This window comes from Solea senegalensis, unplaced genomic scaffold, assembly GCF_019176455.1.
Source record: "Solea senegalensis isolate Sse05_10M unplaced genomic scaffold, IFAPA_SoseM_1 scf7180000015762, whole genome shotgun sequence".
NCBI lineage: Eukaryota > Metazoa > Chordata > Actinopteri > Pleuronectiformes > Soleidae > Solea > Solea senegalensis.
This window is the reverse complement of record NW_025321441.1, coordinates 9,823-35,000: the sequence shown is the minus strand read 5'-3', so window position 1 is coordinate 35,000 and position 25,178 is coordinate 9,823. Positions and strand designations below refer to the sequence as shown.

Sequence of the window (25,178 nt, the reverse complement as noted above, 5' to 3'; positions counted from 1 at the left end):
TCTCCAGGAAATGAATGTAAGTCAATGCAATGTCCCCTCAAGTCATGAAGGTCAAACATGTGTGTGTGTGCGCGCTCTTACACTTGGGCAGCCTCAGTGAGCGGCTGCTCAGAGAGTTGGCGACATACTGTCCGTCTTCATCAACACACCAACACTGACCTGAACACAAACAAAACAAATGTGGTCATGTGACATGTTTTACACAGTGCAGGTGTGTGTGTGTGTGTGTCTGTGTGTGTGACCTGTGCTGTGGTGACACTGTGTGTGTATCCAGTTTCCAGAGGCGTCACATTGTGGCGTGTACGGTTGGTAGGAGCGACGCTGAGGAGGCAGGTACATGTGGACAGCTGAAAGACATCATCATCAATATTATCATCCAGTGTTCCCACACTTTGTTTGAAACCAAATTCAATGACTTTCCAGGACCAATTCCCTCAAATTCAAGGACAGAATGTGTTGACACTGCTGAAGATGGGAGGACAACTTTTATTGAGTGATTGTCCTTGAGATCTTTGTCTCACCAAAGACGAGTCGGAAATTTCGTTTCCCAGACATCACGTCGCCATTGCTCTCTCTCTCTCATCTTTACTCGCTCATTGTTCGCAACAACGGCGGAGAGAGAGAGAGACGGTGGACGGTGAGTAATGATGTCTCCGGGTTTGTCCTGAGTCTGCCTCGTCTACATACATCGAGCAACGCAGGGCATGAAACAGTAGGTGGCGTCGTCACAAAAAAGGGAGCACAAGCACAAACAAGCACTTTCAATGAAGATGATTTCTAAAACATTCAAGGACCTTGAAAAAAAAAAACTTTTTCAAAAACTTTCAAGAATTTCAAGGACCAGTGGAAACCCTGTCAGTGGGAGGAGACATCATTTTAAAAATGACTTTCAAGGGCCTTGAAAAAAAATCTTTTTCAAAAACTTTCAAGGATTTCAAGGACCCATGGGAACCCTGTCAGTGGGAGGAGACATAATTTTAAATATGACTTTCAAGGGCCTTGAAAAAAATCTTTTTCAAAAACTTTCAAGGATTTCAAGGACCCGTGGGAACCCTGATCATCTGACTAACAGTTTTTAAACTCACTGGAGTACGCAGCCAATCGAAGAGCGGCTCTGGAGCGACTCAGCAGAGCGTCAGTGATCTGCAGCGCCTCCTCTGATTGGCCGACGTGCAGCTCGTCCGGGTTGAGTCGCAGACCTTCAGCCAATAGGAATCCGTATCCCAGAGGGAAGTGGGAGGAGCGAGAGAGAGCGACGACGCGCCGCACATGCTCTGTGAACGCCGTGACCTCAGACAACACCTGAGAACACACACCTGCAGGGGGCAGCACAGCGTTAGAGTGAGGGACAACACGCCGAGGGACAACATGACCTTAACATGAATGAGACTCTGACCTGAGACTGACGGAGTCGTCCGCCCTGCGCCTGAGAGAGAGAGCGAGAGAGAGAGAGAGACAAATGTCACTACACTCTGCTTTATTAGAGCAGTCTTCTCCTTCCTCCATACACCCTCTACCCAAATGTGTGGTTCAAACAGGTGTTTTGAGAAACCATGGCAACAGAAATTGTGAAAAAGTGGAAATAATTTCGATCAGAAAAACAATCAGAACCACGCCCACTGTGGAGCGTCACAGCGTTGTCATACTTTAACATAAAGACGTGGTTGAAACTTTAAACCGCTCACAGGACTTGAGACTTTTCTCACCTAAATCAAAGTTTTGATAAAGATTACGGTTTTTAAACAATCACAGTTTAAGTTTTGTACTTTATTTTGGACGTGTTCAGATTTTTAATGAGTGTTGAGCCGTTAGAGTGGCAGACTCTGCTGAGGTCCATGAGAATAATGTGGGAGTGGCTTAAAGCCTCCTGACGCTCACACCTAACATTCACCCTGTCATCAACTGTTCTGTAAATATGACGACTTTAAAACATGCTGATTTCTCTGTTTTTCACCGGTTGTCACAGAAACAGGTGTTTGGAAGGGGGAGGGGGGAACAGTGAGGAGGAGGGGCTTGTGCGGCCAGCTGCAAGAGTTTTAAAGGTTGATTCCACAAAAACACTGCTTTGTCTAAATCCTTGAGGGTTTGAAGGTTCAATCCACACAAACATTGGCACAATCAAACTTTCTCGGCTGAATTTTCTAGTTATTTATGAATTATTTAATTCAACTTAAGGTTTTAACTGTTAAATATTAAGTTTGTCTTACAGGTGATGGTGTCCCCTCTCGGCCCGGCTGTGGTTTTCCCCTCAGTGTCCACACAGAAGCAGCGTGAGCCGATGCACTGCAGTGGCAGGAAGTTTCCGTCCTGCGAGCACGCCGGCACGTAGAGCTCGGCTCCGGCCGCCATGTTTCCTCTCACCTTCAGCGCTGCCGCTCGCTCCCTCTCGCAGCGGGACGGACAACGAGGCTGACGACCGGTCGTACGCGACCCTGTGACCTCTTGACCGCGAGGGTCGACACACCAGCAGTCTCCACTGTGACACTGGACCTCCTGGAAACCGCCGCTGGACGTGCAGCTGGGCACAAAGACAGCCGCCGAGTATTTCTGTTCTTGGGCAGTGCAGTATCGCAGCAGAGGAACCAGAACCTGGAAGACAAAGATCAGCGGGGCAAGTGACTTGTCATGTGATGTCACTGGACATCACATGACGCGTCATATCCACCTGCTGCAGAGAGAGTGAGCCGCTGAGTCCCGTCAGCGTGTGCCGGAGGGCGGAGAGGAAGGCGGGGTCCTCCAGCGCTCGGCTGACGGACTGGAGCAGGTCCCGGTTCTTCTGAGAGGAGAGCAGCTCCACACTGACCGCTCCTCGAGATCCCACCGCGCCGCTCAGGTTAAAGTTTGCCGCGCTCGTCAGAAACTTCCCACCAAAAAGCTCCTCCTGGAGGCGGCCGGGGGCGACGCGGCGTAGAGTCCGCAGAGCTCCGTCCACCGAAGGGAAGAGACCATGGAGGACTTCGACCAGGCGAGACAGAAAGGCTGGGTCCGCATCCAGCGACAACAGGTTCTGGAGTGGGTGGAGCAACGTGTGACAGGAAGCTGGAGGAGAGGAGGTCATAGAGGGGGGCAGTGCCACAGGACCAGAGAAGAGGCGGGACAAAGCCAGACGACGCTGAGACAGACAGTCATGATCTGAACCTGAGGAGGAGAGCGAGCGAGAGAGAGAGAGAGAGAGGCAGAGAGGAGAGAGAGGAGGAGAGGAGAGAGAGAGAGGAAGAGGAAAGGAGGAGAGAGAGAGAGAGAGGAGGAGAGGTTTGGTTTTCAAAGTCCCTTTATTAAACACTTCAGGGAGGCAACCTACCATCACTGAGCTATCAGAACAAAAAAAAAACAAAAAAACAAAATAACAGCAAAACGCCAAACACATGAGAACTTTCCCCAGATCACAAATTTACAAATAGCTCCACATCCCTTCCCACAGAACACAAAGAGCCCACACACAGCTGAAATCTTCCATATTGTCTGTCACTTTATAGAAAGCATGTTCCACCCTCAGTCGGGCCTTCAGTAAACCCTTCAGAACTGACACCATGTCCACACTCCTAGAACCCTGGGCCCTGTTTCTGTGAGTCAGAGCCAGACAAAAGGTTCAACAATGTCAAAATAGGTTTTCTTTTTGCAGGATACTTATTAAAATAAACAGAACAAAAGAAAAAGTCTCCCCAAGATCCTGAAACAACTTTTTAAGAAGAATAAACAAAGATGCCAACCTATGACTCTCAACAAACAAATGTGTGAGGGTTTCAGTCTGAAAACAAAACAAACACTCATCCCTAACCCCAGGACAGATGTGCACTCTGTATCTGTTCGTAGCTATTGCCCCATGTACGATCCTCCACTGGAGGTCAGCCGTGTACGGGGACCGCCAGCTGCCTTTCGGAGATGAGTCCGGGCCAAAGAACTCAGTCCACCTCGACTCCTGGACCTCCAACAACAACCGAAGATGAAGCACTTTGACACAGGCTTGATAAAGTTCCTTCTTGCCCACATCCTGAAACTTGCCCAGATGTGGTGTCGTGAGAGACAGCAGGTTACCCGCTCCTTCCTGCCACTCCCCCACAGCTGGGGAGACAGACAGACAGAGATGGGAAGCTGTACTCGCTGCCCTCACTCCACTGTTCACACAAGGTTTGGTCTCTCGCAAATGCTCTCAGATGTTGAGGCAGAGCAGCGCAGACTTCTTCTACCACCCTGTTGATCAGTCTGATGGAAGTGATTCTTCCTCTCCCCCTCAGGACGTCTTCAGGTGAAGTGGTCCACTTCATTAGATGGCCCGGTTTGGTGCATCCTCCCTCTCTGAGTCTGACCCACAAACTGGCAGACTGAAGGGTTGGCGCTGTTAAAACCCTGTTTGAAACCAAAGGCTCCTCAAAAACCCACGTACCTGGAGTCTCAATGGCTTCACGTTCAGTCTTTAAAATCTGCCAGGCCTGTAGTACAGAGCTGTATAAGGAAGTTAGTCCTGTGTAATCCAGATCCTCCGACTGCATCAAAGCCCAAGCGACTGGCTCTTCTCATGAGCAGTCGGGCCATTTCCAACCAGCTTGGACCATAGTTGTACGGAAATCTCTGTACTGTCTGCAGTCTGAAAGAGGCAATTCTGGACTGGATGTCCCTGCCCCCCTTCAGCTACAGGCAGGTAGACAGTTCTAGATTCTTCAGCCTTCTGAATATCGTCCATCAAACCTCTCGTGGTGTCAAAGCTATAAATATGTGCCAGAGGGTGGAGGCAGCCAAATTGTTCGCAACCAAAACTCCCCACCTATAAGACAACTGGGGTAGTAACCATTTCCACTTAAACAACCAAGCGGACACATTCTCCTTAACTCCCTCCCAGTTCTTAACTTTAAAACTCTAAGTTCCCAAAAAGTTCAACAGTTCAACCCCTCCCTCCCCCAATCAAGTCCTCCAGGCAGACTGGGAATTGCCTGATCCTCCCATTGACCCAACAACAGTGCCTCACTCTTCTCCCAATTCACCCGTGCAGATGTTGCCTTCTCATACCAGGATAGAGTGTCCTGCAAACGTTGAACATCCCCCTGGCTGGACAAAAAAAAACATTTACATCATCCGCATATGCAGAAAGGGTTGGGGAACACTCAAGTCCACAGGACACTGGCAAAGACAACCCCCTGAGTCGTCCCTCAACCTGCACCATGGAGGCTCAAAGGCTAAACTATACAGCTGGCCAGAAATGGGAAAGCCCTGTCTTACCCCGTGCCGTGCAGGGAGTGGCCGATTCAGTCCTCCCCCTATCTTCACCAAACACTGTGCATTGTGATACAGCAAACCAAGCCAAAGACACAAACCCATCACCAAAACCAAAAGCCCTGAGTGTAGAAAACAAATAAGAATGATCCACCCTATTAAACGCTTTCTCTTGGTCCAAAGAAATAATCCCAGTGTTTACATTATAGCATTACACACATCAATGACATCTTTAATGAGGCAAATGTTATCTATAATTGTCCTGTCTGAAATACAATAGTTCTGATCTGTATGTATGATATTCCCGAGAACTTCCTTGAGTCTGTTTGATAAAGCACTGGAGACTATTTTGTAGTTCGTACATAGTAAGGCAACTGGCCTCCAGTTCTTTAATAGTGCCAAATCACCTTTTTTGGGCAACAGGGAGAGTATTGCTCTTTGACAGGACACTGGGAGAGATCCTGTTCCGCAACACTCCATCAGCACACTATGTAAGTCATGTCCCAGTATATTCCAAAAACATTGAAAAAGTCTGTGGATAATCCATCGATTCCCAGTGCTCGCCCTGATGCCATCTGTTTTCTCCCCTTTCTGTCCCCCACCTCTCCGCTGTCCCCATTTTCCTTTCACCCCAACCGGTCGAGGCAGATGCTGCACATCTCTGAGTCTGGTTCTGTCAGAGATTTCTTCTTCTGTTAAGAGGGAGTTTTTTCTCTCCACTGATGCCTAGTGTTTGCTCATTGTGTGAACTGTTGGGGTTCTCTGCTCTCCTTGATGTTGTTTATGTACAGTGCCTTGAGATAATGTATGTTATGATTTGGTGCTATACAAATAAAATTGAATTGAATTGCTTTACAGCCATAGTGGGGTGGAGTGGCTCAGTGGTTAAGACCCTGCCTTGTGTACCAAAGACATCATGGTCGCAAGTTCGATTCCACCCCTGGCTAATTGTACTTGATTCCATTGTAAGTCGCTTTGGATAAAAGCGTCTGCTAAATGACATGTAAAGTATAGTTAGCTCCTCAAGTCTTAGTTCGCTATCGAGAGCAGCTTTTTCTTCCAGGCATAGTTGGGGAGACCCTCGAAGAGCTCCCCACGGCACTCCATGTCACATGCTTCGGCTGCAAAAAGGTCTGCGTAAAAAGCTGTTGCATGCATAGGTGCTCCGGTGCTCGAGCACCCACTGAAAAAGTTGAAAGAAAAAAGAGCTTGGGGCTTCCATGTCTTTAAACGGGAGGAAGCGAGACCAGACAAGAGCTCCCTTCACTCTCTCCTGCAGGAAAGAGCTCAGTTCCAATCTTTTCTCCTGCAGCAGTGAACCAGTAGTGGTACTGGTGTTCCTATTGAGGCATCCCTCAATGTTTTTAATTTCAGACTCAAGGACTTTGATTGTTGTTTTTACCCTGGCAGAAGAGTGAGATGTCTACTACTGACAGAAAAAACAAATCTGGACTTTTCCGACCTCCCAATCAGCCTTTTTAATTTTCCATTTTTCCCAGAATACTTCTGTCTTGCAGTAATTTATTATTAAAACTCCAGCAGGACTTAACCCTTTCACCTGGTGAAATGACAAGTTCTGCTGTTACTAAGTGATGATCTGTGAAACCAACTGGATGTATATCGCACTTAAGCAATCTAGGACTGCAAGTTTTTGAGACATAAAATCTGTCCAGTCTCGCGGCACATCCTGCAGACCCAGACCCACGTGTACTGTCGAGATTGTGGATGTTTTTGTCTAAAATAGTCTAACAGATCGAGGTGTGATATTACAGTGTTGAGAGTCCTGGATGACTGTGGGTGGGGTTCTTCTCCTGTCCTATCTATAGTAAAGTCTATGGTGCAGTTGAAATTGCCACCAATAATGATGTGATCTTGATGGTGGTTCAATAATGAATTTTTTAGGAGAGTATAAAAAGACACTCTTTCTGCTGCGTTATTTGGGGCATAGATATTAACGAAACAGAAAACAGAGTTTTCTATTTCTAGCCTGACGATTAATAGACAACCATTTATGGATAAAATGGTTGCATTTGGAGATTTTTAAAAAAGAACAGCAACCCCTGCACTTTTACTTCTTTGTCTTTTTTGAAGTTTTAGCTTTTCTTATCATGGTGATGTGCTTTTTTCGACGGAAGCGCTTTTTTTCATCTCGGAGGTCAAAACCAACTTGTCTTTTTAGTACATTAACAGATCTGGTGAATTTTTTGGTGTTGCTGAAATAATTACTCATGTTTACTGTTTTTTTGTAAGTTTTATCTAAAAAAAAGATTAATTCTCTCTAGGGAATAAAGATCCGTACCCATTCTAGAGGAATCAGCAATGGACACATTATCTGACCCATAGTCATCTTCCATTTCCTCTCCATCTCATGGAGCCTGACTGCTGCACATCCCATGTCCTTCATTTATAGCCGCCCTTTTGCCAGTAGGTACGGTGGCCGAGACCCGCCATCGCTGCAAATAAATGAAACGTCTCGGGTACAGTAAGTAGGGCTTGATGAAACTGCTTCTTCATTGTTTCTAGCCAACTGTGTGTCCATTGATTTCATCAGACTTTGAGCTACGCAGATTTCTTGCAAGCACATAGTCCTCCTGCTCTACAGACTTTTCAGCTGGACACAGAGCCGGCCTCAGCCCCCTTGTGATCCATCCTGTTGACAAAAAACACGTCCCTATCTCTCACCATTGTTTCAAAGAACAAAATTCTGCCTTTCTTGATTTCTTGATGTTGCCAAAAAAGCTCAAAGGACTGACAGAAAGCCGTGTCTTGTAGGAGCCTGTTGTTAAATGACCAGTGTGATTTTACCCTTACTCCTGGTAACTTTTCTCTATCTTCTCTAACCTCCTTGATCCCCCCACCCCCCCTCCTCCTTCCTCCCTTCTACCAATTCACTTTGTCAACTACTTCACAAAAAAGGTAGATGACATTCGCTCTTCTTTCTCAACCCCACCTCCTGTTCTCACCACTCCACCAACCACACATTCAGCTCCTTCTCTATCCTCTTTCTCCCCTCTATCTCAGGATCAAGTTCTTTCCCTAATAACCTCTGCCCGCCCCACCTCCTGCCCCCTTGACCCTATCCCCTCTCACCTTCTTCAGTCAATTGCTTCTGATCTTCTTCCTTTCCTCACCCACCTCATTAACACATCTCTGTCATCTGGTTGCTTTCCGGACTCTCTTAAAGAGGCCAGAGTGACCCCCCTCCTTAAAAAACCCACCCTTGACCCGTCTGAAGTAAATAACTACAGACCTGTCTCTCTTCTTCCTTTTCTCTCCAAAACTCTGGAGCGCGCTATCTTTAATCAACTCTCCTCCTACCTTCACCGGAACAACCTTCTTGATCCTCTTCAGTCTGGTTTTAAAGCAGGTCACTCGACCGAAACTGCACTTCTTGCTGTCACTGAGCAACTCCACACTGCCAGGGCTGCCTCTCTCTCCTCTGTGCTCATCCTCTTGGACCTTTCTGCAGCGTTTGACACAGTTAACCACCAGATCCTTACTTCCTCCCTTCAAGAACTAGGTGTCTCAGGCTCTGCACTTACCCTTCTCTCGTCCTATCTTCAAAACCGAACATACAGAGTAACCTGGAGAGGATCCGTGTCGGAACCCTGTCCTCTAGCTACTGGGGTCCCTCAGGGTTCTGTCTTGGGCCCTCTCCTCTTCTCTCTATATACCAACTCTCTTGGTTCGGTTATTCGCTCTCATGGTTTTTCCTATCACAGCTACGCCGATGACACCCAACTCATTCTCTCTTTTCCCAGCTCCGACACACAGGTAGCAGAACGGATCACCGCTTGTCTGACTGACATCTCTCAGTGGATGTCTGACCATCACCTGAAACTCAATCTCGACAAGACTGAATTTCTTTTTCTCCCAGGAAAGGGCTCTCCCACCACAGATCTAACCATCACCCTCGACAACTCTGTGGTAACTCCTTCTCACACCGCAAGGAACCTGGGTGTGACACTTGACGACCATCTCTCCCTCACTGCCAACATTGCTGCAACAGCTAGATCTTGCAGATACATGTTGCACAACATCCGAAGGATTCGGCCTCTCCTAACCCAGAAGGCGGCACAGGTTCTGGTCCAGGCTCTTGTCATCTCACGCTTGGATTACTGCAACTCCCTCCTGGCTGGTCTTCCTGCATGCGCTATACGACCTCTGCAACTCATCCAGAATGCGGCAGCTCGACTGGTCTTCAATTTACCAAAATTCTCCCACACTACACCGCTCCTCCGCTCCCTTCACTGGCTTCCTGTAGCTGCTCGCATCCGCTTCAAGACTCTAGTGCTTGCGTTCCATGCTACAAACGGATCCGGTCCAGCCTACATCCAGGACATGATCAAAACCTACACCCCAGCCCGCCCACTCCGCTCTGCATCGACAAACCGGCTTGCTGCTCCCTCACTGAGAGGATCACAGAGGCACTCGCAGAACTCGAGACTGTTCACTGTCCTCGCTCCCAAATGGTGGAACGATCTCCCCATCGACATCCGGACAGCTGAAAGCCTCCACATCTTCCGACGCCGACTAAAAACACATTTCTTCCGACTCTACCTCGACTAAGACGACAAAAAAAAAAAAATTGTATTGCACTTATGACTAGCACTTCATAGTTTGTTCTACTTGAAGCTCTTACTTACTTCTAGCTCTTATTTGTACCCAAATGTTTAAATGCACTTTTGTAAGTCGCTTTGGATAAAAGCGTCTGCTAAATGACATGTAATGTAATGTAATGTAAAAATGACTATAACTGAAGTTACGAGATGGTGGTCAGTGAAACCAACCGGGCTTATTGTGCTGCAAGTAAGTCTGGGACAGAGATTTCTAGAGATGAGGATCAAATCTAGCCTGGCAGTGCTGATCATGTTGTCGTTTACTCTGACCCATGTATACTGTCTGGACTGAGGATGTTTAATCCTCCATGAGTCTATTAAGTCCAGCTGTGACATTGTGCTTTTAAGGGTTTGGGATGATAGTGGGTGGGGTTCCTCACTTGTCCTGTCAACAGTGAAATCAACAGTAGAGTTAAAATCCACACCAATAATTAAATTGTCCTGACGGTCATTTCTTAGATTGTTTATCAGAAGGTTGAAAAATGGGAGTCTATGTGCTCCTTGATCTGGGGCATAAATGTTAATGAAGCAGAAAAGAGATTCTTCTATATCTGCTCTAACAATGAACAGCCGGCCTTTAACAACTTCAGTGGAGGAAATGATGTTAGCTTTTGTAGTTGCCTTAAATGTCTCTGGATACTGATCCAGCAGTGGAGACACTGTCTAACTCTGAGTCGTACTCCATTTCTTCTCCTGACGCCTGGCTGCTGAGCGGACCCAGTCCCTCACTGGTTTCAGGGTCTGCATCACAGGAAACAACTTCCTCTTTTACATTGGTCTGATTATTCTGTTCATTATTTACAGGATGAGAGTTGCATACATTGTTACCAGTCTCAGATACATGTGGTTTCTTGACCGGACTCTCTCCCTCTAAATTACTTTTTACCGACTGAGAGTCTTCAGTACTGACTGTTACACTCCCAGTATCCTCTTCCTCTGCCACGGGACCTCCCGCTGCTTCAGCGTGAGCGGAAGACTCCGCCACGACTTCAGCAGCAACGCTCTGGCACTAGCCGAGCTACTTGCCGCCCACAGACGGACGGTGCTGCAGTCTCTGCACCAGCAGAACCAACTGCCGTGTCTGAATGGATGGTGTCCACCGTAGTCTCTGGACCAGCGGAGTCGCCTGCCACCGCACAGTCAGAGCGTTGCTTATGCGGACAGGCGACCTGCTTGTGCCCCACATCTCCACACTCGAAACACTTCATGCTCCCTGAACTCCCGTAGACCATATGCCCGTCACCGTACCGGACTCTGAACAACACTTCCAGATTTTGTGTCGGTGAAGTCAGGAACATAAAAGCCTGTCGGCGCAGAGACTGGACATGCTTCAGCTTCAGGTCTTTGCAGCCTAAACTCAAGATTTCAAACCCGCTGGCGAATTTCCCGAACCTTTGGAGCTTGTTTTCCAACAGCTCGTTTGGTATAAACGGCGGAACACCGGACACAGTTATCCGTGTCGAGGGAACCGACAGCGGTGAAACTTGCACAAACATTTCTTTAATGAACACTCCGTGTTCAATCAGCTCATAGATGTTCTGTTCATACATGATGCAAAACATAATTGGTCGTGTCCTACCTGTTCTCCGACAGCCAACAGAACCGCCTCCACTGTACTGTCGTTATCGAGCGGGACTATCCTCACTGCCTGTCAGATTGACAGAGGCGGCATCTCGGAGGACGCCATTCCTCCAAAGAACCGACGCAGGGACTAACCCCGGTCCCCTGATTAACACCCACATCCTCGTGAATAAATAAGTGGACTTACCTGATCATGCACAGTTAGACGGATGAAAAAAAACACCAGTGATTCCAAATCTAGGGACAGAAAACCCTTCAAAAACTCACAGCACTCGCACTTCTACCACCACCACTCACGCGCACAGTCACCGGAAATGGAAAGAGAGAGAGAGGGGAGGAGAGGAGAGGAGAGGGAAGAAGGGAGAGGAGAGACAGAGGAGAGGATAAAAATAGAAGAAAAATATGTGTTTCAGATGAAGTGATGAATGATGACAGAAGGTTCCAGAAAACTCACTGCAGATCAAAGAGTCTCCAAACTGTCGACTTCCAGGAACTTCTCTTCCTGTCGGGTCCACACACCAGCACTGCCCCCCCTGCTGGCACTGCCTGGAACTGAAGGCTCCTCCACTCTCACATGACAGGACAGAAACAGAGGACGCTGCTGACCCCGCCTCCCGCTCCACCTCACAGGGGGAGGGACCTGACATGAAATACACACTTTACATTACACACTGAACCAGTTTGAATCTACTAATACTACTTTAAACCAGTTTAAGTCTACTAAAACTAGTTCAAACCAGTTTAAATCTACTAAAACTAGTTTAAACCAGTTTAAGTCTACTGAAACTAGTTCAAACCAGTTTAAATCTACTAAAACTAGTTTAAACCAGTTTAAGTCTACTGATACGAGTTTAAACCAGTTTAAGTCTACTGATACGAGTTTAAACCAGTTTAAGTCTACTGATACAAGTTTAAACCAGTTTAAATCTACTAAAACGAGTTTAAACCATTTTAAAACTACTAAAACTAGTTTCAAACAGTGTAGAACAGGATTAAAATCAGTTTAAAGAGAATAAAAACCAGCTATTTATGACAAAGCAGTTGAAGTGAATCTAGAGGTGTTTACATCTGAAGAGGCCGCTGAGGACGAAGCGAACTCCCAGCATCCTCCTCTGCAGGACTCTGTAGATGTGGGTCTGATCCCAGGAGCGAACAGAGCCAAGACTGAGGGACGCAGAATCGTCCACCTCTGACAAGAGGAGCTCCACACCTGGACAGGAAGTGCATCATCATCACTGTCATGTGACTGATCGAGTGTGTGTGTGTGTGTGTGTGTACCTGTGTTGTCCAGCTCTCGCCCCCTGCTGTCAGAACAGTAACAGTATGAGGAAACCAGCGGGAAATTCTTCCTGAAACTACTGAACGTCTCAAAGGATTCTGGGAACCTGAAAACACGCACACACGCACACTCAGTGACTGTGGATAGTGTGTGTGCGTGTGTGCGTGTGTGTGTGTGTGTGTGTGTGTGTATGTACCTGTTGAAGGTGTGCAGCAGGTCCACTTCTCTTCTGTCCGTCATGTTGATGAGTTTGCACTGAACGGGCAGGAAGCTTCCGTCTCTGTCACACTGAGGAGGAGACGCAGAGCCGACGCCGTGGAGGAGCCGCCTCCCTCTCACCTCACAGCTGCCAGGACCTGCAGGTCAAAGGTCAGGAAACACTCACTCTTCCACACCAAGTGTCCAGAGAGAAATAAGCCCTGAACTGGACTCACAGCGCTGAGGTCTGCCGCGTTGTCTGGTCCCGTAGAGCTCCATGCCGTCCAGATCCACACACCAACACTGCCCCCTGCTGGAGTCACACTGAACTGCTTCAAAAAGCCCTGAAGGAGAACACTGCAGGACAGACTGTAGCTGACAGGGGGACAGACCTGAGGACAGAGACAGCCAGACAGAGAGAGAGAGAGGGAGGGAGAGACAGACATAGAGAGACAGAGAGAGACAGAGCGAGACAGACAGAGAGAAAGAGAGGAGGAATATTCATCACCTACAGCAGTGGTCACTAACGAGGTGCCCGCAGGCTCATTTCACTTCACCTCACTTGTATGTATCCATATGATCACTGAGTAAAATGTCCTTGATACTGTTTATAAAAACTTGGATAATCATTAGGAGTAAGCACTGGAATTAATGTGTATGCAATTGAATGCATAATATTCATCATTTAAATGCTAAATTGCATCAAATGTTAATATGGTAGCCCTCCATATTATTCTCTACCCTTCAGGTCACTCTCAGTCTCAAAAAGGTTGGTGACTTCTGACCTACAGGAAACAGGGTTAGGCGTGGAGAAGCAGTGAGGCACCACAGCCCTCTGAAAACATCACCTACACCACTGAACTGCACCAGGAGCAAACAGGAAGTAAACTTCATGTAACCTGAAACAAACAAGTGTCTCACAGTGAAGAGCGGAGCCGTTGGTTCGACTTCCTAGGATTTCATGTCCTTCAGCGTCCACACACCAACACTGCTGCTGACCCCGCCCACTGCACTGCACGGGCCTGCACACACACACACACACACACCGTCATTACAACTGCGGTGCGTTCACTGACAGTCAGTCAGAAACAGAGACACAAAGGTGAGAGTAGTACCTGAACCTGCCATCCTCTGAACACTGAGGGACGAAATCTTGTTGCTTGGCAACAGCCATGCCCCTCAGTGACTCACACTGACTCAGGGTCTCTGACTCCAGCCGGTATTCTGAATGACAGAATCAACAATCAAACTTCAGGTGAGTGTTCAGGTGTGTGTGTTCAGGTGTGTGGTCAGGTGTGTGTTCAGGTGAGTGTGTGTGTGTGTTCAGGTGTGTGTGTCAGGTGTGTGTTCAGTTGTGTGTTCAGGTGAGTGGTCAGGTGTGTGTTCAGGTGAGTGTTCAGGTGTGTGTTCAGGTGTGTGTGTTCAGGTGTGTGTTCTGGTGTGTGTTCAGGTGAGTGTTCAGGTGAGTGGTCAGGTGTGTGGGTGGTGTGTGTTCAGGTGTGAGTGTTCAGTGTGTGTTCAGGTGTGTGTGTTCAGGTGTGTGTCAGGTGTGTGTTCTGGTGTGTGTTCAGGTGAGTGTTCAGGTGTGTTCAGTGTGTGTGGTCAGGTGAGTGTTCAGGTGTGTTTAGGTGTGTGTTCAGTGGTGTTCAGGTGCAGTGTGTGCTTGAGTGTTCAGGGTGAGGTGTGTTAGGTGTGTTTAGTGTGTGTTCAGGTGTGTGTTCAGGTGTGTGTGTTCAGGTGTGTGTTCAGGTGTGTGTGTTCAGGTGTGTGTTCAGGTGAGTGTTCAGGTGTGTTCAGGTGTGTGTTGAGCTGTGTGTTCGCTTGAGTGTTCAGGTGAGTGTTAAGGTGTGTTTAGGTGTGTGTTTAGGTGTGTGTTCAGGTGTTGAGCTGTGTGTTGGGTGAGTGTTCAGGTGAGTGTTAAGGTGTGTGTTCAGGTGTGTTTAGTGTGTGTTCAGGTGAGTGTTAAGGTGTGTTTAGGTGTGTGTTCAGGTGTGTTTAGGTGTGTTCAGGTGAGTGTTCAGGTGTGTTTAGGTGTGTGTTCAGGTGTGTTCAGGTGTGTTTACCTGAGGGTTTCCCCAGCAGCAGCTCTGGGCCACAGAGCAGGACACAGGTGAAGCAGAGCAGCCAGGCCATCGTCTCTGTGGTGACAGAGTGAGACTCTGCGTCTCTTTATAGACCTGCAGACCTGCTGAGTCACTGTGAGGAGGACACCTTCATCCCCTCCCCGTCCTCTTCTACCTCCTCATGTGTCTGTCGTGGTGGAACCAGGAGTCCTTGAACACATTTCAGGGAGCAGACAGCGAGCCGGGCAGCCGTCTGATTGGACAAGAGGTTTTTGAGACGCACACACCCGACGTCAGCGACGCCTGGATTTGTTAGAGCATCACATGAGGAGCAGGTGGGCGGAGTCTCTGTCCTTTAAATCGATAAATTTCTTTTTAACACATTAATTTAGTTCTGAAACAAACACTGATCAATGGAGATGAACTGATCAGGAAAATAATTGTGACGTACTAATTATAATTAGTTTTTAAATTTGACTTTTTGTTTTAGTTTTTAGAGCAGGTTTGATGGTTTTTATTAGTGTTAGTTTTTTGTAATACGAAGTATTTGCCAGGTTTACAGGTTTATGAGGACAAATGAACAAACATGTGTGTGTGTGTTTGTACTCGTATTTATAGCTTTGTGGGGACATTTTGTCTGGACCACACAGACAAAATGCACCTTTTTTAGAGTTAAGACCTGGTTTTAGGGTAAGAGGTTAGAGAATGCATTATGTCTATGATGTGTCCTCACTAAGACATAAAAACAAGTTTGTGTGTGTGTGCGTGTGTGTGTACAGTGCCTTGTGAAAGTATCCGGCCCCCTTGAACTTTTCAACCTTTTGCCACATTTGAGGTTTCAAACATAAAGTTATAAAATTGAAATTTTTTGTCAAGAATCAACAACAAGTGGGACACAATCGTGAAAAGGGACCAAATTCATTGGATAATTTATACTTTTTTAACAAATAAAAAACTGAATAGTGGGGCGTGCAATATTATTCGGCCCCTTTACTTTCAGTGCAGCAAACTCACTCCAGAAGTTCAGTGAGGATCTCTGAATGATCCAATGTTTCCCAAGCTTTAAACATTGCAACAGAGCACTGTGCAAGCAATCATATTGAAATGGAAGGAGTATCAGACCACTGCAAATCTACCAAGACCCGGCCGTCCCTCCAAACTTTCATCTCGAACAAGGAGAAGACTGATCAGAGATGCAGCCAAGAGGCCCATGAGCACTCTGGATGAACTGCAGAGATCTACAGCTGAGGTGGGAGAGTCTGTCCATAGGACAACAATCAGTCGTACACTGCACAAATCTGGCCTTTATGGAAGAGTGGCAAGAAGAAAGCCATTTCTCAAAGAAATCCATAAAAAGTCTTGTTTAATGTTTGCCACAAGCCACCTGGGAGACACACCAAACATGTGGAAGAAGGTGCTCTGGTCAGATGAAACCAAAATTGAACTTTCTGGCCACAATGCAAAACGATATGTTTGGCGTAAAAGCAACACAGCTCATCACCCTGAACACACCATCCCCACTGTCAAACATGGTGGCGGCAGCATCATGGTTTGGGCGTGGTTTTCTTCAGCAGGGACAGGGAAGATGGTTAAAATTGATGGGAAGATGGATGGAGCCAAATACAGGACCATTCTGGAAGAAAACCTGTTGGAGTCTGCAAAAGACCTGAGACTGGGACGGAGATTTATCTTCCAACAGGACAATGATCCTAAACATAAAGCCAAATCAATCTCTTATCTAGCAGCTTAGGGCATTTTATTAGAAACCCATGACAATCCAGAGTTGAGACCAGGACACAGAGTTGCAGTCTTTCATGCTTCTCTGTGCTTCTTTTCGAGCAATCACCTATTAAAAACCCCATAGAGACTGTGTCTGTCCCTCGACCTACTAAAGTAAAAACTAAAGTAAATAAAGTAAATAAACCAATAACAAACAGAAGAGGAGTTAGACATTCTAACTTTAACAAAATCTGTTTTAATAAATGATCTAATTTCTGACAATTTTATTGATTTATTCTGTGTAACTGAAACTTGGTTACATGAAGACGATTACGTCAGTCTAAATGAATCAACTCCACCCACTCATGCTAATACCCATATTCCTAGAAGCTCAGGCCGAGGAGGAGGAGTAGCAGCCATTTTTAATACTAGATTATTAATCAATCCCAAGCCCAAACCAGGATATTCATCTTTCGAAAGCCTTATTCTTAATCTATCTTATCCTAGTTGTAAATCACAGAAACCAATTATAATAGTCACAGTTTATCGTCCACCTGCACCTTATTCAGAGTTTCTATCAGAGTTCTCTGAGTTCTTATCTGAGTTAGTGCTTAAAACAGATCAAATCATAATTGTAGGGGATTTCAACATCCATGTAGATGTTGGCCGTGATAGTCTTAGCTGCGCATTTAACTCGCTGTTGGAATCAATAGGTTTTATTCAACACGTTAATAAACCAACTCATTGCCTTAATCACACCCTCGACCTTGTTTTAACTTATGGTATTGATATTGATAACTTAAACATAGTTCCTCAAAACCCTCTCCTTACTGATCATTATTTACTCACATTTAACTGTTCAATAATGAACTACAATAACATAAATAAGAAATACTGTCTGATAATAATATGAATACATTCAAAGAGACAGTGCAACCTTTATTTAACTTGGTGCCATATGTCAGTACATCTGAAGGTACCTTTTGTGATTTTACTCCCGCCCTCATAGATAACCTTGTTGATAGTACAGCAGCCTCACTGCGTACTACATTAGATTGTGTTGCCCCTCTGAAAAAGAAAGTGGTGAATCAGATGAGACGAGCACCATGGTTTAACTCCAATACTCGTGCTCTTAAACAGACGTTACGTAGATTAGAAAGAAAATGGCGTTCCAGTAACCTAGAGGAACTTCATATAGCCTGGAAAGATGGTTTTGTAGCTTACAAAAAAGCCCTACACAAAGCTAGAGTTGCCTATTATTCTTCTCTAATTGAAGAAAATAAGAATAATCATAGATTTCTTTTCAGCACTGTAGCCAGGCTGACACAGAGCCACAGCTCCACTGAACCATCTATTCCTTTAACACTGAGCAGTGATGACTTTATCAACGTCTTTGTGAATAAAATAACATCAATTAGAGAAAAAATGGATCATCTCCTCCCTCATATTGGGACTGACTCATCTTCTAGCACAAGAGCTTTAGAAGCACCAGGTGCACAGTTAGACAGTTTCTCCCCTATAGATCTCCCTGAGTTAACATCGTTAGTTTCATCATCTAAGCCATCAACCTGTCAGTTAGATCCTATCCCCACCAAACTGTTTAAAGATGTGTTTCCTTTAATTAACAACTCTATATTAACTCAAATTAATCTATCCTTATTAACTGGATATGTGCCCCAAACGTTTAAAGTAGCAGTTATTAAACCCTTTCTTAAAAAAGCGACCCTTGACCCAGATATTTTAGCTAATTACCGACCGATATCTAATCTTCCCTTTGTCTTTAAAATCTTAGAAAAGGCAGTTGCTAATCAATGATGTGAATATCTGCGCATTAATGGCCTGTTTGAAGATTTTCAGTCAGGTTTTAGATTAAACCATAGCACAGAAACAGCACTAGTTAAAGTTAGTAACTCAGATAATGGTCTAGTTTCTTTACTTGTCCTGTTAGATCTTAGTGCTGCATTTGACACCATTGATCATAATATTCTACTGCAGAGATTGGAGCAGACTCTTGGTATCACAGGTGCTGCCCTCTGCTGGTTTAAATCATACTTATCTGATAGATTCCAGTTTGTTCACGTTAATGATAAAGCCTCACTACAAACAGAAGTTAATTGTGGAGTTCCACAAGGCTCAGTGCTTGGGCCTATACTTTTTACCTTATATATGCTTCCTCTAGGGAACATTATTAGAAAGCATAACATACACTTTCATTGTTATGCAGATGACACACAGCTATATTTATCGATGAGGTCAGATGAAATAAATCAGGTTGTTAAACTCCAGGAATGTCTCAGAGACATTAAGTCCTGGATGACCTGTAACTTTCTACTTTTAAACTTTTATACTCGGCCCTAAACACCTCAGAGAAAAACTTTCTGACCACATTGTCACTTTAGATGACATCACCATGGCTTCCAGTTCCACTGTGAGGAACCTTGGAGTTACTTTTGACCAGGAAATGTCTTTTGATTCACACTTAAAACTCATTTCAAGAACAGCCTTCTTCCACCTGCGGAACATTATGAAAATTAGAAACATTCTGTCTTTACAGGATGCTGAAAAACTAGTTCATGCTTTTGTTAATCTAGATTAGATTACTGTAACTCCTTATTAGCAGGATGTTCTAACAAGTCTGTTAGAATCCTTCAGTTCATTCAAAATGCTGCAGCACGAGTTCTGACAGGAACTAGAAAGAGAGACCATATAACTCCAGTGTTAGCTTCTCTACACTGGCTCCACCCACCGTTTAGAATTAAATTTAAAATCCTCCTCCTCACGTACAAAGCACTTAATGGTCACGCCCCTTCATACCTGAAAGACCTAGTCTTACCCTATCACCCTAACAGACCACTTAGGTCACAAAATACAGGTTTACTTGTGGTTCCCAGAGTCTGTAAGAGCAGAATGGGAGGCAGAGCCTTTAGTTACCAGGCTCCTCCTCTCCTGTGGAACCAGCTTCCAATGATAGTTCGGGAGGCGGAGCCTCTCTCTGTATTTAAACTTAAACTAAACTTAAAACTTTCCTTTTTGATAAAGCTTATAGTTAGAGCTGGTTCAGGGAAACCTGGACCATCTCTTAGTTATGCTGCTATAGAACTAAACTGCTGGGGGATTTTCCTGTGGTACACGCACATTCACTCTCTCACACTCAGGATTTGATTATGACTTTTTATATGTCATTAACCTTGTCTCTTTCTCTCCCTAGTTTGTGTCTTTCCTTCCTTCCCTCTCTCTCTCTCTGTATTCTCATCATGCAGGTTGCAGGATCAAGATCCAGTTTCCGAGGCTACGCTCATCATCACCATTATTATTATTTTGTAATTAAAAAGTCGATATCATTGACTGTATAAACTTGTAACCTGATACAGTTGTTGTGTATCTGCTGCTGGTCTCCCTCTCTCTCTTCTGTCTCTCCCTCATCTCCCTCTTGTCCTTTCTCTCCCCCCATTTTCTGTCCCCCACCTCTCCACTGTCCCCCATTTTTCCTTTCACCCCAACCGGTCGAGGCAGATGACCGCACATCTCTGAGTCTGGTTCTGTCAGAGATTTCTTCTTCTGTTAAGAGGGAGTTTTTTCTCTCCACTGATGCCTAGTGTTTGCTCATTGTGTGAACTGTTGTGTTTCTCCGCTCTCCTTGATGTTGTCTATGTACAGTGCCTTGAGATAATGTATGTTATGATTTGGCGCTATACAAATAAAATTGAATTGAATTGAATTGAATTGAATCTACAATGGAATGGTTCACAAATAAACGTATCCAGGTGTTAGAATGGCCCAGTCAAAGTCCAGACCTGAATCCAATCGAGAATCTGTGGAAAGAGCTGAAGACTGCTGTTCACAAACGCTCTCCATCCAACCTCACTGAGCTCGTGCTGTTTTGCAAGGAAGAATGGGCAAGAATTCCAGTCTTTCCATGTGCAAAACTGACAGAGACATATCCCAAGCGACTTGCAGCTGTAATTGCAGCAAAAGGTGGCGCTACAAAGTATTAACGCAAGGGGGCCGAATAATATTACACGCCCCACTTTTCAGTTTTTTATTTGTTAAAAAAGTATAAATTATCCAATAAATTTGGTTCCACTTCACAATTGTGTCCCACTTGTTGTTGATTCTTGACAAAAAGATTTCAATTTTATATCTTTATGTTTGAAGCCTCAAATGTGGCAAAAGGTTGAAAAGTTCATCGGGGCCGGATACTTTCACAAGGCACTGTATGTGACATCACAGGTGACATGTTGAAATGACAGGAAAACCTCACAGGATGAATTTGGACATGTTTAGAGAAAAAAAGAGGAAGTGACACAGTGAGCTGAAGACACGTCTCACTCCTCACATCATGTTCACGATGAAGGCGGGGGACAAAAGGATGTTTGGGGGACTTGTCTTCCTGCTGGCAGGTAAGACATGGACACGTCCACAAATAAAGACAAGGAACTTTTAAAAAACCTGGTGGTGTTGTTCTCCAGGTGTTGCTGCTCAGACGGTGAAGCATCCACGTTCTGTTTGTGCTGTGAAGGGTTCGAGTGTCACGCTCCCCTGCTCCTTCAAACCGGCCATCATCTTTGTTGTGGATGAACAAGAGTTTCTGCTCCAGATCGTCAGAGTCGTGTGGTGTAAGAACCATCTGATCTGTCAGAGTCCAACTCCGACTGTGTACGACAGCGAGTCAAAGACAAACGACCCTCGCTTCCTGTACCTGGGAGACAAGAGGACAAACTGTACTCTACAGATCAGAGACGTCCGTGAGGAAGACAACGCCACGTTTCGCTTCAGGATGGAAGCGGCGGATGTGTCTGGACATTTTACCAAGAAAACCGGAGTGATAGTCTCAGTCGTTGGTAAGATCTTCATCATCTGATTGTGATGCTAACATTTCATGTTAATCCTCAAACTTAAACTCAAACTGTCTTCAGACGAGTCTGAGCTGAGGATCGAGAGCTCCAGTGATGACGGCGTGAGGTCAGAAGGTCAGAACATCAAACTGCTCTGCACGTCACGCTGCTCCACCCACCAACTCAACATCACCTGGTTCAGAGATGGCCACGCCCTCTCAGAGACTGGCCCCGCCCTCCAGCTCAGCGCTCTGACAGCAGGGGATTCTGGGAACTATACCTGTGGGTCGAAGACGTCCCACTCTCCGCCGTACTCTCTGCACGTGGACGTGGTCGCCACAGGAAGTGACTTGAGTGTTCTGATCACGGTCCACCTGCCACTGCTCGCCCTCCACACTGTCCTCATCATCGTTGTTACAGTGACTGTCGTCCACAGGTCACACATGTCCTTCTGTTACACACTGTTACTGTAACTGACTGTGGCAGTCAAGTCTCACTTGATTAGGGTAGTCTCATGAGATTTGCACAAACAGGAAATAGATCAAACCGAAGACTTCATGAATCAATAACAGATCAGATTTTTATATATAAATGATGATGTGTGTTAACTGTTGTGTGTGTTGTTAACTGTTGTGTGTGTGTTTTTGTGTCTGTTGTTAACTTGTGTTGTTAACTGTTGTGTTTTGTGTGTGTGTTTGTTGTGTGTGTTAACTGTGTGTGTTTTTGTGTGTGTGCTGTTAACTGTTGTGTGTTTTGTGTGTGTGCTGTTAACTGTTGTGTGTGTTATTAACTGTTGTGTGTGTTGTTAACTGTTGTGTGTGTGTTTTTGTGTGTCTTAACTGTGTGTGTTAACTGTTGTGTGTGTGTTTGTGTGTGCTGTTAACTGTTGTGTGTGTTGTTAACTGTTGTGTGTGTTTTTGTGTGTGTGCTGTTAACTGTTGTGTGTGTTGTTAACTGTTGTGTGTGTTTTTAACTGTTTGTGTGTGCTGCTGTTAACTGTGTGTTGTTAACTGTGTGTGTGTTAACTGTGTGTGTGTGTGTTGTTAACTGTTGTGTGTGTTGTGTTGTGTGTGTGTGTGTTGTTGTTGTGTGTGTGTGTTAACTGTGTGTGTATCGTTAACTGTTGTGTGTGTGTTAACCGCTGTGAGTGCTGTTCTGAATGTTGTTAACTGTTGTGTGTGTTTGTGTGTGTGGGGTTAACTGTTGTGTGTGTTGTTAACTTTTGTGTGTGTTTTGTGTGTGTGTGTTGTTGTATTGGGTGTTGTTAACTGCTGTGTGTGCTGTTAACTGTTGTGTGTGTTTCTGTGTGTGTGTGTGTGTTGTTAACCTTTGTGTGTATGTGTTGTTAACTGTTGTGTGTGTTGTAAACTGTTGTGTGTGCTTTTGTGTGTGTATTGTTAACTGTTGTGTGTGTGTGTGTGTTGCTGTTCTGTGTGTTGTTAACTATTATGTGTGTGTGTTTGTGTGCAGAACATGTGACTGCAGAAAAGCAGCAGCAGCTCAGCAGCAAACAAGCATGTGACATGAGGACATGTCCACAAGCGGACAGCGATCTCACGGTAACTGATGATACTGATATAACTATCTCTCACAGTGGACAGGTGTCTCACAGTGGACATGTTTCACAGTGGACATGTTTCTCACAGTGGACATGTTTCACATTGGACGTGTCTCACAGTGGACATGTTTCACAGTGGACATGTGTCTCACAGTGGACATGTGTCTCACAGTGGACATGTTTCACAGTGGACATGTGTCTCACAGTGGACATGTTTCACAGTGGACATGTGTCTCACAGTGGACATGTGTCTCACAGTGGACATGTTCACAGTGGACGTGTCTCACAGTGGACATGTGTCTCACAGTGGACATGTGTCTCACAGTGGACATGTTTCACAGTGGACATGTGTCTCACAGTGGACATGTTTCACACTTCCCTGTGGTCGAGGTCGTGGTGTGACAGTGTCCTCAGCCTCACTTCTCTGTGTGTTTGTGTTCTCACGAGACAAAAACGACACTATAACAAAATGTCCACCGTGTTTCTGGTCTGTTATTGTTCGGTTTGTCCCAGACAAAGAGGACTTGACCTTGAATTCAAGGACCTGTCACAGCTGAGTGTGATGGCGGTTAAAGACTGGAACAACAGGACAACACTCACAGAGTAAAGGGAGCGTGACGTGACCTCTGTTGTGTCACTGTGAGACAGAAGCTGTGGTTTCCTGTGTCCTCAAACACAACACACTTCTGATGCAACCTTTAAAATATCTGTAAAACATTAAGAAACATATGTTGTAAGTATTTTATTAGTATTTAACAACTTCAGGGCTACCAAGAGAAACTGAGACTTTTATTTTGAAAACTGCAGGGTTGTGTTTTAGCCTGAACATACAGAAAGGGAGACTTTTAATTTGGAAAGCACAGTCAATAATCATTTAGAAATTATCCTTTGAACTTGATTGTCCCTGATCAGCCACACTTGACCTTTATGTTTCAGCGTCTGGTCGTCATGACGGAAGAGGACACGCGGTGGTGCAGCGACGCCACCATCTGTCAGCTACACTTTTACCTCCTCTGCGATGAGTCAAATAATACCACTTTTAAATGTGGACTATTAAATATAAGGTCTCTCTCCTCAAAATCTGTTTTAATAAATGATCTTATCTCTGACAATTGTATTGATTTATTCTGTGTAACTGAAACTTGGTTACATGAAGACGATTACGTCAGTCTAAATGAATCAACTCCACCCACTCATGCTAATACCCATATTCCTAGAAGCTCAGGCCGAGGAGGAGGAGTAGCAGCCATTTTTAATACTAGATTATTAATCAATCCCAAGCCCAAACCAGGATATTCATCGTTTGAAAGCCTTATTCTTAATCTATCTCATCCTAGTTAGTTAGTTAGGTAGTTAGTGCTTAAAACAGATCAAATCATAATTGTAGGGGATTTCAACATCCATGTAGATGTTGACCGTGATAGTCTTAGCTGCGCATTTAACTCGCTGTTGGAATCAATAGGTTTTATTCAACACGTTAATGAACCAACTCATTGCCTTAATCACACCCTCGACCTTGTTTTAACTTATGGTATTGATATTGATAATTTAAACATAGTTCCTCAAAACCCTCTCCTTACTGATCATTATTTACTCACATTTAACTGTTCAATAATGAACTACAATAACATAAATAAGAAATACTGTCTGATAATAATATGAATACATTCAAAGAGACAGTGCAACCTTTATTTAACTCGGTGCCATATGTCAGTACATCTGAAGGTACCTTTTGTGATTTTACTCCCGCCCTCATAGATAACCTTGTTGATAGTACAGCAGCCTCACTGCGTACTACATTAGATTGTGTTGCCCCTCTGAAAAAGAAAGTGGTGAATCAGATGAGACGAGCACCATGGTTTAACTCCAATACTCGTGCTCTTAAACAGACGTTACGTAGATTAGAAAGAAAATGGCGTTCCAGTAACCTAGAGGAACTTCATATAGCCTGGAAAGATGGTTTTGTAGCTTACAAAAAAGCCCTACACAAAGCTAGAGTTGCCTATTATTCTTCTCTAATTGAAGAAAATAAGAATAATCATAGATTTCTTTTCAGCACTGTAGCCAGGCTGACACAGAGCCACAGCTCCACTGAACCATCTATTCCTTTAACACTGA

The 25,178-nt window shown here is 45.0% G+C and overlaps 2 protein-coding genes across 2 annotated transcripts in view; one reads left to right on the top strand and one right to left on the bottom strand.

Annotated features, from left to right (window-relative positions):
* Positions 1-21,181, bottom strand: part of LOC122762501 (thyroglobulin-like) — a gene marked incomplete at its 3' end in the record, with an annotated part of 22,213 nt that extends 1,032 nt beyond the window's left edge. The window contains exons 1-15 of the mRNA XM_044017698.1: positions 21,117-21,181; positions 14,949-15,201; positions 14,001-14,109; positions 13,807-13,907; positions 13,122-13,277; positions 12,884-13,043; positions 12,687-12,793; positions 12,475-12,618; positions 11,863-12,048; positions 2,666-3,138; positions 2,208-2,589; positions 1,397-1,426; positions 1,086-1,316; positions 243-347; positions 82-159 (exon numbers count right to left, since the gene is read on the bottom strand). Coding sequence (XP_043873633.1) covers positions 82-159; positions 243-347; positions 1,086-1,316; positions 1,397-1,426; positions 2,208-2,589; positions 2,666-3,138; positions 11,863-12,048; positions 12,475-12,618; positions 12,687-12,793; positions 12,884-13,043; positions 13,122-13,277; positions 13,807-13,907; positions 14,001-14,109; positions 14,949-15,018 — 2,332 coding nt within the window. The remainder of the gene's footprint in view (positions 1-81; positions 160-242; positions 348-1,085; positions 1,317-1,396; positions 1,427-2,207; positions 2,590-2,665; positions 3,139-11,862; positions 12,049-12,474; positions 12,619-12,686; positions 12,794-12,883; positions 13,044-13,121; positions 13,278-13,806; positions 13,908-14,000; positions 14,110-14,948; positions 15,202-21,116) is intronic.
* LOC122762500 (B-cell receptor CD22-like) lies at positions 20,968-24,132 on the top strand. Its single transcript, XM_044017696.1, has 5 exons — positions 20,968-21,067; positions 21,137-21,508; positions 21,584-21,938; positions 22,973-23,061; positions 23,997-24,132. The coding sequence occupies exons 1-4, from the start codon at positions 21,007-21,009 to the stop codon at positions 23,022-23,024; spliced, it is 840 nt and encodes a 279-aa protein (XP_043873631.1). The 5' UTR covers positions 20,968-21,006; the 3' UTR covers positions 23,025-23,061; positions 23,997-24,132.
* The last annotated feature ends 1,046 nt before the right edge of the window (positions 24,133-25,178 follow it).